Below are 17,267 nucleotides of genomic sequence, written 5' to 3' on the forward strand. Positions count from 1 at the left end.
TAAAGCAAAGCACATGTCCCAGCAAACTTTTATCTGTTTATAACTCTCTTTCATATTAGAATCAATTTAAATGAGTATTGTTTTCTCTAGATATTATTCTCTCAGATGATTTTATAAAGGCTACCAAAATTCAAACCCAAGTTTCAAGTTTAACAACTATAAAAATTTGTAATTGTCAACTTTCTAATATTCCAAGCTCAGCATACAAACAAGCGTGAATTACTCTGTTGCAGAGCCTCCTCGTTCATGAGCACAGGTACAAAGCTGGCCTGACACCTGAACAACTTTTAGAACTCAGCCAACACAGAACCCGCACTTTTAGGTTATGACATAAGGGAACGGCTGACACAAGGAGGACAGGATTGGGAACTTGCTCTTGAAGCTCACAGGTATTAAACTGAAATCTTAGTTTTGGGAAAATAAGCAAGGAGGGTATGTAAGCAGTTCCATGCATGTGATTACTGCCACTGCTGACAACCTTTGGAAGTTACTGGGTTACTGCTGTTGCCAAGATGCCAAAGTAAGAAATTTAGGAACACACAAACTAGTCTGAGAATTAGGAAATGAACTTAAACTGGCACTATCACTTCTGGCACAAATCTCAGCAGTAGGGCTTCTATTCTACTTTTTTAGTATGACCAAGTTAAAAATATCCCTACTTCCAAATTATTATAAGACTTTACCCTGAAAACTTGATTTGCACAGTTACACCTATCCACGTGTATGAAGTCACTTAAATAAGGGCAGGAAAAAAATATCTGAATGTTCCTAGAATGCCTTTGGCAATGGCTGTGAACTTGGAACAGTTGTCCCAGCTTTAGAGCTTTCACTCAAGGAATGCAACTCTGCTGTTCAAATGCCAAGGTAAGATACACGCATATGGAGACCCCAAAGCAAAGTGGAGGGAGGGGGAGCCAAACTGTATATCCAGTGAACAGAAGAACATATATTACACAGCTAGACCCATGTGTTCATAGAATAACCAGTGCACAGTGGGTTCTCACTTGCATTTAAACATCAGTTTGCTACAAACATTTGATGTGGAAGAGAGTACAAGAAGAAGTACAAACATAATCAAGAGAAAAATGCATAAAATAAAGTTGTTCAGAGCGATGCAGTCACAAAGAGCAAAGACCAACAGCTTCAAGTGTCTTTCCCAGTCAAGAATTTGGATAGGTTTGTTCTTATTACAAATCAATATTAGGAGAGAGAAGGTATTTTTCCTAGGATTACTTTAACTTGCAAGTATGCACCACAGGGAGAATAGTAGCATAGAAAACTACAGAGAGAGGACACTAAAAATTTGGGCAAAGACAGCCTTGGGAATCATACAATCAGCAAAATATGTTTCTATAAATATTACAATACACAATGTGCATGATATTTACTATTTTAGGACTGACATACCAATACTAAACAGAAGCAAGCAAGAGACAAGCTCCATTTTTCTGGACACTGTATAAGTTTTATTTTCACAGTTGTTGCAGACAGATGCAGAGTCATTGTGTTTCAAGCTATGAGTTTCAAGCTACCTGCAGTTTTCCCATAGCAGAACTCCTTCTCATTTTGACAACTTTGAAGCAAGTTTACATCTGCTTGCCAATGAAAGAGACAAGACATCAAATTTAAGGCAGTTAGTCAGTGAAAGACTTATCTTAAAAAAATGATGGCAGCTGGTGAGTTCTCTAGGGACTTATTTGTTATACTTCACAAAGGTACGTGTCCTATAATGCACTTTTTTTTTAATTTTACATTACAGCTTATTGACATTTCCTTAAATAGAGAAACAGTATTGAGGACTATCTGTTTTCAAATCTGTCATACCAACACATCCTTCATTCTAATAGCTGTATCTGCAAAGAAGCATCTGTTGCTAAGGGATACAGAATATAAACCCTTCACAGGTCCACCAGAAAGAAAAGCATCTGAAAGCAAAAAGCACCAATACACCTGACAATTTCTTTCAAAACTCTGCATCATAAACTTCAGAGGTCCCACAATCTCAAAGAGGAGGTGCAAGTCCTAACACCCAGACGATTACCATTACTGATACATTGCCAAAAGTATTTAAGCATCTATTCTAACATAGTTTAGCACCAGAAACATTTTATTTGGTTGTAAGGCCCTATTTAGTTTAGTATTTTAAGTGTGACACAGCAAATTTACCATGCTACACTGAACATAGCTCACTATCAGCACATAATTTTCCACTGTCAGACTCTCAGACGTTCATTTTAGGTGAGAATTTATATACACTTGTTTCACAGTCATTCCCACGTTTTTGGATAGGGAAGGGAAAGATTTTGGACAAGTAGGGAAAACAATATGAAAGAATGCGGTCCATATTCAGTTTTAAACTCGCTGATCTGCACTCTCATTTAACTGAGAGGCTCCAAGGAGAGAGCCCACTATCTCACCCCTTGTGTAAGAGCGGCCCTACTAGCCAAACCCGTACCACCAGCATAAAGCGAGCAACTCGAGCGGAATAATCCTTCCAACGCTGGTTAAGTGGGGAGGAGACTCTGGACCTTCCCAGTCGCAGAGCCCCTCGCTCTCCGTGCGCGCACGAGAGCTGCCCAGAGGAACGCGGGGATGGGGTGGCACGCCGTGGTTACGCCGTGTAAACACTCGGGCCACCCCTCCCTTACCCGGGCCCTCGGGGGAGGCGGGCGGACCAGGAGAGGGGTCCGCCGGGAACCACCACGTCTCTCCCTTCCCGCCCCCGACTGCGAGATGGAGCCATCTCGCTGGCGAGGGCGCAAGAGCCGCCCCGCGGACGAGGGCTGCGGGCTAGCCGCTCCCCTCCTCCCCATCCCCATCCTCCTCCTCCTCCTCCTCCTCCTCTCGCCGCCTCAGCCCCGCTCGCTCCCACGCCGCGGGAGAGCCCAGCTCGCCCTGCCCTGCCGTGCCCTGCCCTGCCCTCCCCCGTCCCGTCCCGTCCCGTCCCGTCCCGTCCCGTCCGTACCTGCGCAGGCGGCGCCGCCCGCTGCTCCCCGGGGAGGCGCTGGCTCATCCTCCCTCCGAGCGGCAGCGGGACACGGGCTCGGCCCCGGAGCCGCGGCCGCTCCGCCGCCGGCACCGCCCCCTCGGCGCGGGCAGGGCGGGGGCTCGCACGGCGCACGCTCGGCGGGTCAGCGGCGCCGTCACTGCTGGTTCCGCTTCCCGCGGCCCGCCCGGCTCGGGGCCGGCCCCGCTCCCGCCCGCCGAGGGGCGCGGCTTCCCGGCGGCGCGGGCCGCGCTCGGGTGCCGGGGTGCAGCTCGCCCGGGGGGGAGGCAGGACAGCCTCGCGCTTAGAACGGGGAGGAGGCGGTTTCCCAGGTACAGGAGGGAGGGAGGTGCTGGGCACATCGCGGCGTCGTTCGGCTGCGGGCTGAACCCACGCTCTCTGAATTCCAGACCGCCAGGCGCTGCGGGGCCCCGAGGGCATAAGGGTTTTACCTGCACAGGAAACACAGGTGTCGGGCTGGGCACGGAACTGCTCGGCTCTGCCAGCCGAGGCGCTGAGGCCAGCGAAGGGTTAGCTTAGCACACAGTGACAGAAGGCAGGTTCTAGAAAAGCGCGGCAGGTAAAGGGAAAGGGGTGGATTATTTTTCCAAGGAAAATGCCCGCTGGTCCATTTGTGCAAGGCTAAGAACTGTGCGCACCAGGTGATGGATCGAGGCAGTCGGACTGAGAAAGTGCGTTGTGAATCTGGAGGCTTTGCCCGTAGGTGCCATAAAGGCGCTTTGGGGTCGGGAGCGGAGGAGCCGCAGGTCCGGCCCGGCCCGGCCCGCCCCGGTGAGCGCTGCGCTCAGCTCCGCTGGGGCGCGCGTCCCTCTACGGACCCTGCCCCGGGGCTGTCCGTGGGCAGACTCGTACCGGCGGTGCCGGGCTGTGCGGTGCTGCGGGTCGCGGTAGGTTCGTTCGTGAAACACTTGTAGCTGGTTTTTGGTTTTTCACTCCCGAAACCGCTGACAGCCACCTCGCGCGCCCCGCCCGTCACGTGACCAGCAGCGCGCGTTACCAGGGTGAAGCACCGCTAACGCGGAGAGGGCGGGCCGGGCCGCGGCTCCGCCCCCATGCGGGCTCGCCCAATGGGAGCCGAGCCGAGAGGCGGAGCCGCCAATAGGGGCGGATGGGGCGGGGCTTTGGCGGGCGCGGGGCCAGGTTGGCTGGCTGTGGCGGCGGCGGGCAGGTATGGCGGGGCGGCCACGGGCACGGGCACGGAGCGGGCACAGGACGATGCTGTGGTGGGGCGTGGCACGGCGGAGATGGGGCGTGGGGCTGTCCTCCTGCGGAGTCTCTCCCAGCCGCCCTGGGGCGAGGGGTTCTCGGCCGCACGTTTCGCCCCGGTGCTGGGCTTGCCCCAGCTGTGCGGGGGCGGCGGCCTGGCGGGGCCCGGCCGGGGAGCGGGGGCCTGCCCTGCCCTGCCCTGCCCTCCCCTGCCCTGCTCGCGGGCACCGCACCGCGCCGCGCCGCTGCTCGCACGCCCGGCCCAGCCCTGGCCTGGCCGTGCGCTCCGGTCGGCGGGGCTGTCGCGGAGTGTGACTTCTGCTGCTTTCCTGCGTGTCCGTGGTGGATGAAATGACTTATTGTCCAGGGCTGGAAAAGCCAACGCCCTGTCGGCGCTGATGTCCTTTGTCAAGACGCCGCTTTTTCCCTTGTCACGTGTAAAAATAAGACCTCTGTCTCATAGAAAATATAGACGCCCTTTGCTGAACTGCAGGCAGGCTGATTATTGACCATTTGTATTTGCACGGAGCAGCATGCGGTAGCAGCCCTGAGCTACGCCTAGTGCAGCTAGTTTAGCTGTAGAACAACGGGTTGTTTCAGAAAGCAGGAGAAGGAAGAGAACTTCAGTAAAGCCATGTGAAGTTCAAACTGTGTCCCACCTGCTGTACTTTACTGTCGCCCAAAAGAGAATACTGAAGTTAATACCAAGTCTTTCTTATATTTAGAAGTGCAACTTCAGATTAAACTGTGTCTAAGAAAAAACTCTCACTAAGACATTGCAAGTCTGTAATTTTCACTTTTTTGTTTCCTGGTAGTTATACTTAGTCCTAGTAGGTTTCCCGTATCTTTTGCAGAACAGATTGCTTCATATCTCTTTTGTCTTTCTATTCTAGTCAAGCTTATTCATTTTAGTCTGCTTTCATGGTATGGATTCTGTTAAGCAGCATCTGTGTCTAGTGTGCGGTTACTCTGTGGGAAAAAAATGAACCCAAATAAGGGAGAGATCCAGATTGTGAGACCTGTAATGTGTGTGAAGTATGGATCTAAGCTACTAGGATCTCCTGTTGGGAGTAAGCTGGATACAGCAAAGCATAAATGCTGCTAGTGCTTGCAAATGAGGCTTGGATGCAGAAAAGCATAGGCACCATTTGTCTTTTTCAGCTTATGGAAACTTCCTCAGGGTGTGGCAGTTCTGCTGTAAAAAATATGATCTTTTAGTCTACTGTGAATTTGTTTTGCCATTTTTTTGCTTTGGTCTTTGTTTTGCCAAGTTTCTTTGCTGTTCTGACACTAGCAATAGCTTCCACATGTAGCTCCCTAGTCTCTTGTTTTTACTAAAGTGTTTTTAATATAGAAACTTAAACACTATCTACATTCAGCTGAGTGCTCCATTTGATCTCAGAAGGTAGTCTGAATGGTCAGATAGTACATTAAAAACAATGATTCTCACTATTTTGTAATGAATTTATTTGCAACATGAAAAAAGTCTTTCAGTCAGACTTTAAGGCACACCTTGCTGTACTGAATAACGATTCTAAACTTGATGGGGATCTGTTGAATTTGGTCCATTTTTTTTCTTCTATATAGCATCTGATTTCCAAAGTACTGGATTTAGTGCTTCTTAAGAAACAACATGTAGGGATTCCTTCTGCCCCTGTTGTATTTCTTCCAAGTAAAGTGGAATGAAGGATTGTTGACCAGGTGCTATAAGTCCCTATGATGTTTGCGTGCCAGCTGAATCAGAAGCTATAGCACCGACTGCTTACTTTATTTAAAGACAGAACACATCCTTTTTAGTCAAAATGAAAAATTAAACAGGTTTTAGAAATGTAGCCCTTTTTGGCCCAAAGTGAGTTAACTGTACTAAAATAGAATTGAGACTAAGAGTAGATGATTTCCATAAAAGCAACTGAGGAGACAAATGGATTAATGTTTTGATTAAAAAAATGTAGCCTGACTTGTCAGGCTAGATGACTAATTACACCTAACTAAATCTGGGTTGTGGTTTTTTTGTGGGTTTTTTTTTGCCTAGTACTCAAGTAAGCATGCCTTAAGAAGATAACTATGGATAAATATATTAAAGTACGGAAGATTGGAGAAGGATCCTTTGGGAAAGCAATACTTGTCAAAGCTAAAGAAAATGGCCAACAGTATGTTATTAAAGAAATAAACATCTCTAAGGTGAGTTATTATTATTCATTCCTGATCCATTCTTTTTGTATTTCTGTTCTCAAAAATCATTATTTTCCTTCTGAAGATGTCAAATAAGGAGAGAGAAGAATCAAGGAGAGAAGTTGCTGTATTGGCTAACATGAAACATCCGAATATTGTCCTCTATAGGGAGTCATTTGAAGGTAAGATTAACTAATACAGTAGAATCTGAAGTAATGCTAGTAAGCCAATTCTTACACTATTTACTGCATTTAGTTTAAAAGTCTGTGTTTCCTCTCTTTAATCAGTATTTTTCATACCTTTATTATTTATTTCAGTTCTTTTCCACTGTATTTTTTTTCACAATTCCAATGCACATTTTAAAGTGTAATTTAGAAAAAAAGGGCAACAAATAAACAGAGGTATTCATGATTATTCCTACATGCTTTGATTTTGTTTGATACTTATATGAAAGATATTCTCTTGTTTCTCCAGAGCATAAGTCTCCTGGAATACTTTTATGTACCCTAGCAATTGGAGTGCTTGTGTAGGTTAAATATGAGTACAGTCTAAATTTGGGCATTGATTACCCAACAAGAGCAGTTTCATGTCTGAGTTTGTTGTCTTATAATGCAGTCTTCAGTAATTGCAATCATATAATTGCTTTCAGAGCTGGAAAAATAGATGGGACTGTTTACTTCATCAAGATATGAAGGAAGGAGAAATATAATTCCGCATTGTCTTCACAGTGAATGGCTGGGGAAATGAGCAGAATAAATAAAAGATTCCAAAAACCTGTCATATACGTTAAAATATTATTTAAAACCACTCTAAAATTATTTGAAATACTGTTTAGGGACACTGCTCTCTTCTCCTTTACTTCCTTTCTGCTTACTTTCATGTATCTTTTGTCTGGGGACTTTTATTTTCTCCGTTCTTTAAATTAGATTTTTGTTATGTAATCATATTACATGACCACAGTCTTCTGTTTATAAATCCATGCTTCTGCCTTCTTTGTCTTAGAGGCTTGTTTTTTAAGACTGCTTATTTCTTACAAGGTCAACCCTGCAGTCCATAATTCACAGGACTTCATGTTGCACCTTTACTGCTAAAACACATTGCCTTTGAATATACTGATTCGGTTTAAAAATAAGGGAATTATTTCAGCAACAGGTCTGCAAGAAATCCAGACTTCTGAGATCATTTTTAAAATAACACTGATTATAAAGCTTAACTGAGATACAGCTGTAAGGGTTCAGTGTTTTGAAAGGCAGATTTCAGAAGTGTTCTGTGGAAGTGAAATTGAAGTGACCTAGATGATTCTCTTGATTTTAATTAAGAGTTTAAGTGCTTAACTTTCTCATAAAATAAAAAACTTTTATTTCGAGCAGCATGTGATTGATTTTTTTTTTTTGCAATTATTTAGCTCTTCTCAAAATCATGCCCAGTATGTGAGGAACATAGTTCTTATGTTTTTGGCAACTTGCAATTTGGTTCTGCTTAACCTGTTTTTTCATCAATAACTTGGAAAGATTGCATTGGTCAACAAATCTGTAACTTTGAATGAAATATATATCATCGTATCTCCTATTGGAAACTTGCATAGGATTTTTTGAAGTCTCCCCACATTCCATTGAAAAATGAGAAAATAATTGCTTCCATCTCTCATTGTCTGCTGGAAGTTTTGTTACTGTTCTTCAGGCTCTGAAATAAACTGCACGTCTAGTAGGAGAGCTGATGATTTTCATGTTCTTGCACTTAGAGTAATGCCTAGTCCAGGTAATACTCCAAGAAAGAGCAAGGCAAATAGAGGCAACTACCTAAATTAGAACTTAAGATCTCTATTTTTAGGGTAGGGGACTTATAGGATGTTTGAAAGCAGTTTGAAGATGGTTTTATATTGGGTTCATAAAGTGGCACCTTTAATTTCATGGTGGTTTTAAATGCCATTTTGGGGCATTGGTTCAGCAGATGTAATTTTTTTTCTCTCCGTATCTCAAAATGGTCTGATGTTACCAAAAATAGGAAACATAGGTTGTGAAACTCAAAATAATAATAATATTTATGGACTAACAAGTTATATCTGAAGCTGCATGCGAAAAGGTTGGGGGTTTTTGTTGTGTTTTCTGTGACTGTAGTGAAGATATTCAGAAAGTTATGTAAATATGGGTCTTTTAGTTGTCTCTTTTAAATTCTTTGTTTTATTTTACAGAAAATGGCTGCCTCTACATAGTGATGGATTACTGTGAAGGAGGAGACCTATTTAAAAAGATAAATGCCCAGAAAGGAGTATTATTCTCTGAAGATCAGGTAACAGCAAACTACTGCTATAGTGTTTTGTTGCACGATACTTTTTCGTGAATTTTAAATTATTTTGGCTCACTTTGTAGGTGTGGTTGCTTAATCTAAAAGGAGGTCCTCAAATTGTCATTCTTGTTGCCATTGGTCACAGTAGTGTCTTTAAAAAAAAGCAAAACCAAACTGAAACAAACAAAACACAAAGACCCCTCACCCTTGTCAAAAAGGAAAACCAGAAAGAAAACATGGTCCCAGGAGTCATGGGTATCTTACTTGGAATCTTGTCTGCATGTCTAAGATGCTTTTAAACAGGTTGGATCTTTTGTGAAGTAAACCAGATTCGAGAAATGAAAAATACTGAAGGACAACAGGGATATTTTTAAACCTTCGAAGTAGAGTTTTTTAAAGATATAGTGGCTTATGATTTTTGTATTGTAATACTGATTGTCATGTATTAGAAGTATAAAATAGCATACTTTGTAAGTATAACAATATGGAATATGGAAATATGAAGTTGGCATCATTCAAAAGTTTATTTTCCCGTTGACAGAAATTTAGTCTTATATTGGAAATATACCAGTGAATTTTCTTTTTCCACAAAACTGATTATAAAGTTATTTTAGTAGAAGAGAAGTGGGAGAGTTTGGAATAAATGAGAGGATTTTATGTAGAGATTTGATTAAATTAGCTGAAAATAGATTATGTAGGGTCAGGGTGGTTTTTTGTTAGAACTGACATATGTTTCTTTGTTTATAAATTGTTTCTTTGCCATTTTGTCTTCACCCAGTAGGATCTCAATTTACCTATGATTGGAAAGGCTTAATAGTTTATTAGGTCTACTAATGGTATTTAGAATAGGTATTCATAAAACATTTTGGATATAATTTGAAAAACTTTTCATTTTTCTAATTTGACCTCACTTTTACAAGAAGCTTGAAAAGTGAGAATTATGCCTTGAATTATACTGTAATTTGGTCGTGTTACATCCTTCTAAGTTAGGAATGTGAAACCATTATTCACATAGAAAAGTTCTTGTCGTTAGTCACTCCTTAAATTGTGATTTTTGCCAATTTTTTTTTAAAAATAGGCTTTGTTGGCTTGTTTATAATCTTCTAGTTAGATGCTTGTTGCTTTTCTCATCGAAATCCACTTTGTACTATTTTTCTTTCTAAGGTAAGATACAGAAAATTACTATATGATAGAATAAGTGTTTCTGTGAATATCAGTATGACTTTCTAGGACCCTTGGTCAATTAACTGACTGCAAGGTTTACCGTATTGGTTACAGCAAAAGTACAGTGTTTTAACTTGCAAGTTCCACATCTTAGGCATTTTAGCTTATCAAGTTCACATTGTGTACTTCTGTTGCATGTATAATATATAATGCAAATCGTAATCTCAAGCTTAATATCAAATTTGGGTAATAAGCATCTTTCATTAAAAGGTTTGCATAATGGTGACAGTACTTTTAAATTTTTAATTATTCTATAGCATAAATGAAGACTTTGGGGGAGGAGGGTAAAATCTGGAGTTATAATTATAAATGTAATTATAAAACTGATTTGATAATGTCTTGGAAGTGGGGAAGCTTTCAGATTAGTGGTGATGCTGATGTTGCATTTTCTTTTATGCATAGATTCTGGATTGGTTCGTACAGATTTGTTTAGCACTAAAACACATACATGATAGAAAAATCTTGCATCGGGACATAAAGTCACAGGTATGTAGGTCACTGTTTTTCAGCTGAATTTACTTCCAAAGTGATTGAATTCATATCTTGCTAGTGTAAGTTGGCAAATTATGGAAAGCAGTCATTTTGTGTAAACATTTCTAATACTGGAAACACTTCTTCAGAATCGTCTGCAAGAGATTTATATGATATTTTTACAAACCGATGAGGCTATCTGATGAAGCTACCTGAGTGTTACTCATATATTTGTGTGGGGACAGGAAAGGTTATGTTTGAGAATGTGTAGTAGTATTTTCTTATTTGAATGAAGTAGGACTAGAATAAGTCTGGTGTTCCACAGTAGTCAATAACACTACTGCCAGTGACTTAAGAGGGATTGGATGGTAGAAAACTTTCTTTTTCCCAAAACATATAGAGAACAAAAAGTTTGCAATTGTATGAATATTTTAATTAACAGACTTCTTAACATTTCTATATCAAGAATATATTTTTAACCAAAGATGGAACAATACAGCTGGGAGATTTTGGAATCGCCAGAGTTCTTAACAGGTAACTCCTTTTTGATGCTGTTTTTTCTCTCACTTAATCTATATTGCTTTGATCAAGGAAAACACAATCTGTACTTCATGTGAGTTAACCAGTTAACATCCATTCTTATTTTTTTTCTTAGTACTGCAGAGTTGGCTCGCACTTGCATAGGAACACCATACTATTTATCGCCTGAAATATGTCAGAACAAACCCTACAATAATAAAAGGTAATTTTTGTTAAGGAGAAGAAAAACAGTTCTTTTAGGAATCTAAAGCTGTTCTGGTCTTATGATAGTGAACAGCTGTTAGTCTTTCTCTTACCCCAGTAGATACTGAGCCTCACTGTACAAGTGGGATCTTAGTAGGTCTGCAGTAGAAAGCAATGTGATGCAGAGATGACTTAGCTTAATGCTTGAAGTTTTGGATCTAGCTGTGTTCTTAATTATGGCTCTACTCTTGCCTGTCTGTTTTACTACCCTAATTTATGCACTACAAATGTCAAACTGTTAATGATGAAAGACAGTAATTGGATTCTCTAAGCACATGCATAGATGGGTGTCTCAGCTTGCTCCAGGTAACAAAGTCCTACAGGTACCTCACTTACACGCTTGCTTCCCTGGCAGTAAGCTGTATCTGGTAACAGTGTCCCTGGTGTAATTAAAATGGTTGTTATCAAGTTACCCTTACACTGCACTAAGCTGCTGCATTCATTTCTGTGAGTGCTCTATACTAATTTCAGTTGGTTTCTTAAAAGATAAAAGTTATTGTAGTACCTTGCCCCTTAATTTCTTCTACATGGGATTTATTATCCAGTGGTATTGTAACTAAATTCTGTAATCCTGTAATGAGTGAGGGTGTTAAACAGAGTAAATTGACTTAGAGATGTATTTGCTGAATTAGGTGGTGAGTTTTGTTTGTTTTTTTGTTTGTTAAATTCAAAAACTTCTGGCAACTGTATATACTTAAAGAAAAAAGACTTTTTTTTCCATATTTTGTCTAATTTCTGTGTTTAGGGTGGTTCAGATGAAAATTTCTAAATCTGAAGCCAAAATGGCCTCATCTGGTTTTCAGGTTGACCTTATTGTTGGTTGTGGAATTTTTTTTTTATTGTTGTTGTTCAGGGTTTTGTGGGGTCAAAGAAGTCCATACAGGGAAGCTTGTACACACTCAAAATACAGTCTTTTCCTTTTCAAAGATAGACTTCACAGATATAATTTACTTGGCAATGTTGCACCTAGAACTAATTGTTAAGATATGTTCTCTTTGATTTAGTGATATCTGGGCCCTCGGTTGTGTTCTCTATGAAATGTGCACACTTAAACATGCGGTGAGTACAAACTTGGTGTGTCTATAAAAGAACAGTTATTTGAAACAGAAATTTTTTCTGATGTTGCATAGATGCGTTTTAGCTGATGAAAGGTTTTCGTTATAACTGTTTGGAAATTACCTTCAGTGTTCTCATCTCCACTTCCTGTGCCGACCACCATTTTCCATTGGCGTTTTGATTCGTTCCATTCTCTCAGAAGTCTTGGCACTTTTGTTAATAATGAATTGTGTCAGCTGAAAAAATTGTTAGGTGTTGTGACAAAGGATACCAGCAACAGTGTTTCTTTTTTTCAAAATGCTTGACTTCACTGAAAGTCTGAATTTGGACTCTCAGTTTTTGTGCAAATGAATTAATGTATTTCTGTTTAGAACAGGAATAGTGCTTAGAAAAAAACTCCCATGGTGGAAGAGTTGCCTTCCCTCCCCCTCCTCTCTATGCGTGTATGTCGTTTTATCATCCATTTTCCAGTTAGGAAGGGAAGAAAAACTTTTCTTTTTTGTGTCTTGATTTGGATTTTTTTTGTGGATTTTGTCTTCTTTGGAGTCTTTTTAGTAGCTATTTTTATTAAAAGAAAAAGATCATAACAACATGAAAATAGAAAAAAGTTTCCAAGGGATAAGGGTTTAATTTCATTTCAAGCTTTTGTAATTTCTTATTGCTTAGTCTTTTATGTGACAACAATGCTGACAATGTTGCCTTTCTGAGAGTTGATGGCAACAAGTTGTTTTCTGTAAGCTGTGTGATATGTATTGTTTTCTTTTTATCGTACAAATGAATTGAAATGGTGCCCTCTGTTTCCTGAGCTTAAACTGAAGTCTGAGCATTCCTTCAGATTTCACGCTGAACGAGTGTGAATACTTTACATTCTTTCATTTGAAATGTGGATTTGCTGAAAAGGGCAGAAGGCATGTGGTGGTTGAAAATGTTTGTAAGAGGAGATCAAGCAAATAATTATGTAATTATTTTTCTTAGTTATATGTCATTTTGGCAACAGATTATTTTAAACTGCTGGTGTAAACTGTTGATGACTTTGAAAAAATGTTTGGGTATGTTGAGGCAAGGGAGGGTGCTTTATTAGTTTTCCTCATCATCTGTATATGCAGCCATGTGTGTGGACACACAGTCAGTAATATGTAGTAACTGTTTTCTTCCTTGTGTGATACAGTTTGAAGCCGGTAACATGAAGAACTTAGTACTGAAGATAATCTCTGGACCGTTTCCTCCTGTTTCTGTGCATTACTCCTATGACCTACGTAATCTGCTGTCACAGTTATTTAAAAGGAATCCTAGGAATAGACCATCAGTAAACTCCATATTGGAGAAAAACTTTATAGCCAAACGGGTTGAAAAATTCCTCACACCAGAGGTATGGAGTTTGTTTTAATTCTAACTTCTCTAAAACATCATAGGACTTTCCTTTTTCTTTATTCTGATGTTAATATACAACATGGGAAATTGGTGTAATGGTATTACTTAGAACTCTTATAGACAGTGTCAGTTAAAGAAAAAATAATTTTGCTCTGAACTGTAAAGAAGAGTCTCAAATTATTAAGCGTTTGATAGTTTCCATGAGTAAATCTAAATTGGCATTTTCTGAAGTGCATTGTTTTATGTTTCTCTGTATCGTGAGGAATTGTGAGTGATATGTTGATTTGTTTAAATATGTATCTTCTCATAAAATGGTGCTCTCAATGATTTCAGCATCTCTGCTGTATTGAATTACTTCAATCCATTTTTTGTTTGGAATTTGGAACAGCCTGAGAGCCTGTTCTAGGAAATGTTGCTACGTAAAGTGATCTTAAAATTTCTTGATAATTTAAATGTATCATTTGTATATAACCTCAAAGAAGTTGCTTGCTATTCTGTTTAGAATCTATCAATATCATTTGATGTCTATTTAATGTCCTTTTATTATAAATCTTACCAAAAGAGATCAAGATTAACATGTGAATAGTACTGATATGGGGTAAATATAGGCAGAGAAAGGACATGGAGGAAATGCAATATAAAGAATTCTAATGGATTCTTACAACTAAAGAAATGTCATGAGAGGCCATACATAACTGGAATTTCTATTGTCTGTAAATAGACTTTCAACTAATAGTAGTTCAGATTAAAGTCTCAATGAAAGGTGAGATTCAGAAATCTTAACAGATAAGTTTGTTCTAATATTTGCAACAAGAGTAGTTTCATCTGATTTTGTCTCCATTTGCTAGAATGGATATGAAATTTTTATTTGTAGTTAGTCAAAGTATAATTACTAATCGACTACCTCTATCAACAGATGGTGATACTAACTTGTCCTAGATAGAGTATGGATACTTTTACACAATTTTTCCACCTCTATCTTTGACATGTTTGACTTAGAGGTGCTATCCAATCTTAAAAGCAACAACAACAAACAAACAAAAAACAAAAACCAACAAAAACCCCACAAACAAACAAACAAAACAAACAAACAAATTAAAAAAAACCCCAAAAACATAAAACAACAACAAGAAAACCCCACACCTCAAAAACCCACCGAAAACCCCCCAAATCACACAGAAAGCACCTTTTACATATTCAGCTGGAGGTGGTCATTGCGTTCTGTTACAATGTCAGTGTATTCTCTGATGCAGCTGTAATACTTATTTTCTTTCAGTATCATCCACAGCTAATGCTGTTGTCCTCTGTTTTCCTTAGTCTAAGCTTAAGAGTTATTTCGTAGCTAACATCTTCAACGTGTTGCAACTATTGCTGAAACCCTACTCTTATATGTTAGGAAATCAGTCTTCCAGTTTTATGTAAATTCTTTTGTAATCTTCATAGTTACTAAGTTGCAGTAAAGAGTGAATTTAAATTAGCATAGTTGTTTTTTAAAAAGGAGGGGCTCTTTGGAAGGTACTGAAGAGTCAAATTTCTTTTCTATCAGTAACTGTGTAATCGTGGAAACATCATACTTCAGATGTTACAGCTGACCACTCAAATAAAAGCTTTAAGATCAATGAAATACCATTAGTAGGAAACTGTTCTCATGTGTGACTTCTTGCTTACAGAATCTTTGATGCCAGACTGTACAGGTTAAAAACTTTTTCTGCCATCATGTGCAGAGTTGTAAGTTCTGCACACTGGTTCTTGTTTTGGTATTTTTTTTGAGGTTTTAACTCCTCAACATCCATTGTAACTAACTGGTAGTCTCTAAACAAGTCAAAGTAATCTGGATAGTTCAAGAATCTATAAAAACTGTTCCTTAACTGACACTTTGCACTTATCCTTGCTGCTCTTCCTTGAATCTTTTTCATTTCTACTTTGTGGTTCTTGAGGTGTTGGGTTCAGAACCAAAATGATGGCCTACTAATGTTTGAATGTTCTTTGTCTAGACTCAAATTTTTCACTCCAGTAAGGCTGTTTTCCATATTTTATTATGCTAATTTGACATGCCAGACAGCATGCCATATATGTTGTTTGTAGATACCCACATATGTATTCATCTTCCCATCTTGAAAAGGACAGTGAAACTAGAAAGCTGCGAACACTTGACACAAACTGTATGAGAAATTTAACTTTGACAACTAGTCAGAAATCTGAAATGAATTATGCATAAAGCTATGTTAATGCTCACATTAACTTTCTTCTAGATTCTTAGCTAGTTTGTAAATGAGATAACGTTTGCCACCCAGAAGTCAGACTGAGTTGCTTTTTTAAATTATTTGAGTAATTATGCCAAAAATGCTTGCAAATACTGAATCCAGCCTCATATTCATGTTAGTGATACTAAGCAGAATACATAAAGTTGAAAACTGAATACATGAAGTTGAGTATTCATTTAAGTTTCAGTAAATACTACTAGTTAGATGCTTACTGAGAATGGCAAACTTCTCTGAAAATATGTTCTTTCTAGCTTCAGTCATAAATGCTGATGGCTAACTCTTCAACTTTTTGTTTAGCTTATTGCAGAAGAATTCAATCACAAAATTTTCCAGAAGTTTGGACCACATGCTGCACCAGGTAAGTGGATGTGTAAAGTGCTTTGCCTTCAGCTCTGGCAAGACAGTGTGTGTAGCTTCGTTCTTTTACCTTTTTTATTTGTTTGGTTTTTGTTTGTTCTTGTTGTGTGCTCTTACACCTGATAGTAGAATTTCCAGGAAAAAAGAGAGAGGAAGCAATTTACCCTCCTCCCGTCAGGAACTGGATGTATGTAGAGTACAAATGATGCAAATACAAACTATGGTCCTGTAAAATTTGAAGTGTACTCTTTCCTCTTGCAGTATGCTACACTTCCAAAATTTCAGGAGACAATGTAGACTGGAAATACTGGAAATAACTTATGTTGTGATCATGTGACTTATTTTTACCCCTTAGTAGTGACAAATGGCTAATGAGAAGTACTATTTCTTGCAAAAAATATGGGAGGTTTCGTTAGAGGTTCCAAGATAAGACCCTGACTTCAGTCTAATTCAGTAGAATTTCTACTACTGGTAGCAAAGTAGATCGTGGTTAGTTTTGTCAAGATGATCTTACCGTACTTCATTTTCCTGCAATAGTTTTTTTGCTTAGATTTCCTTCCCAATTATTTTATTTCCTTGTAATTACTTGAAGCTGTGGTAAGTACTCTGATGTCTTTTGATAGTTTTGCTGTCCTGCTATTCTGTAGTAAGAGAGCCCTGATAACACAGAATCAAATCCACAATACTGGCACATTTTCAGGAACTCTACAGGGAAAACAATATCCCTGGAAGCCATTAAAGCTCTTCCAGAACTCATTTTCTGCTGACAGTAGTGCTGCAGGTTTCAGTTCAGTGTTGTTAGTGGAGACAGGCCTATCTCTCCATTCCATTAGGAAAACTTTTCTGTGTGTGAGTGACAACTGTATCATAAAGCATGGCAGCTGAAATAAACTTCAGTTTTCCAATTCAATTCACCAGACAAGGTGTTTTGGACAGCTGGGTATTATGCATCAGCTCATGTGAATTAAGTGTTAACAGTTCACCCATTTTTCTTCAGTTATGCTGCTCTGAGACCTTGGGAGAGGGAAATAGGGTACACTGGCCAGCCTGGATAGCTGTAAAACAGGTTT

General features: G+C 39.7%; 2 protein-coding genes across 12 annotated transcripts in view; one reads left to right on the forward strand and one right to left on the reverse strand.

Moving 5' to 3' along the window:
• The window catches only part of CLCN3 (chloride voltage-gated channel 3), a 72,878-nt gene extending 69,796 nt beyond the window's left edge, over positions 1 to 3,082 (reverse strand). For both annotated transcript variants that reach the window (XM_032684831.1, XM_032684833.1), the window contains exon 1: positions 2,966 to 3,082. The gene's annotated coding sequence lies outside the window, so the exon portion shown is untranslated. The remainder of the gene's footprint in view (positions 1 to 2,965) is intronic.
• A 123-nt stretch (positions 3,083 to 3,205) lies between these two features.
• The window catches only part of NEK1 (NIMA related kinase 1), a 46,081-nt gene continuing 32,019 nt past the window's right edge, over positions 3,206 to 17,267 (forward strand). For 7 of the 10 annotated variants that reach the window (XM_032685164.1, XM_032685171.1, XM_032685169.1 and 4 more), the window contains exons 1-10: positions 3,327 to 3,566; positions 6,246 to 6,394; positions 6,471 to 6,567; positions 8,577 to 8,674; positions 10,298 to 10,381; positions 10,833 to 10,900; positions 11,022 to 11,108; positions 12,154 to 12,208; positions 13,374 to 13,574; positions 16,138 to 16,198. In XM_032685164.1, the coding sequence (XP_032541055.1) occupies positions 6,278 to 6,394; positions 6,471 to 6,567; positions 8,577 to 8,674; positions 10,298 to 10,381; positions 10,833 to 10,900; positions 11,022 to 11,108; positions 12,154 to 12,208; positions 13,374 to 13,574; positions 16,138 to 16,198 (868 nt within the window). In that variant the 5' untranslated portion in view covers positions 3,327 to 3,566; positions 6,246 to 6,277. The other 3 variants (XM_032685166.1, XM_032685167.1, XM_032685165.1) reach the window with 3 other exon arrangements.

The sequence above is a fragment of the Chiroxiphia lanceolata genome, chromosome 4 (assembly GCF_009829145.1).
Source record: "Chiroxiphia lanceolata isolate bChiLan1 chromosome 4, bChiLan1.pri, whole genome shotgun sequence".
NCBI classification, from domain to species: Eukaryota; Metazoa; Chordata; class Aves; order Passeriformes; family Pipridae; genus Chiroxiphia; species Chiroxiphia lanceolata.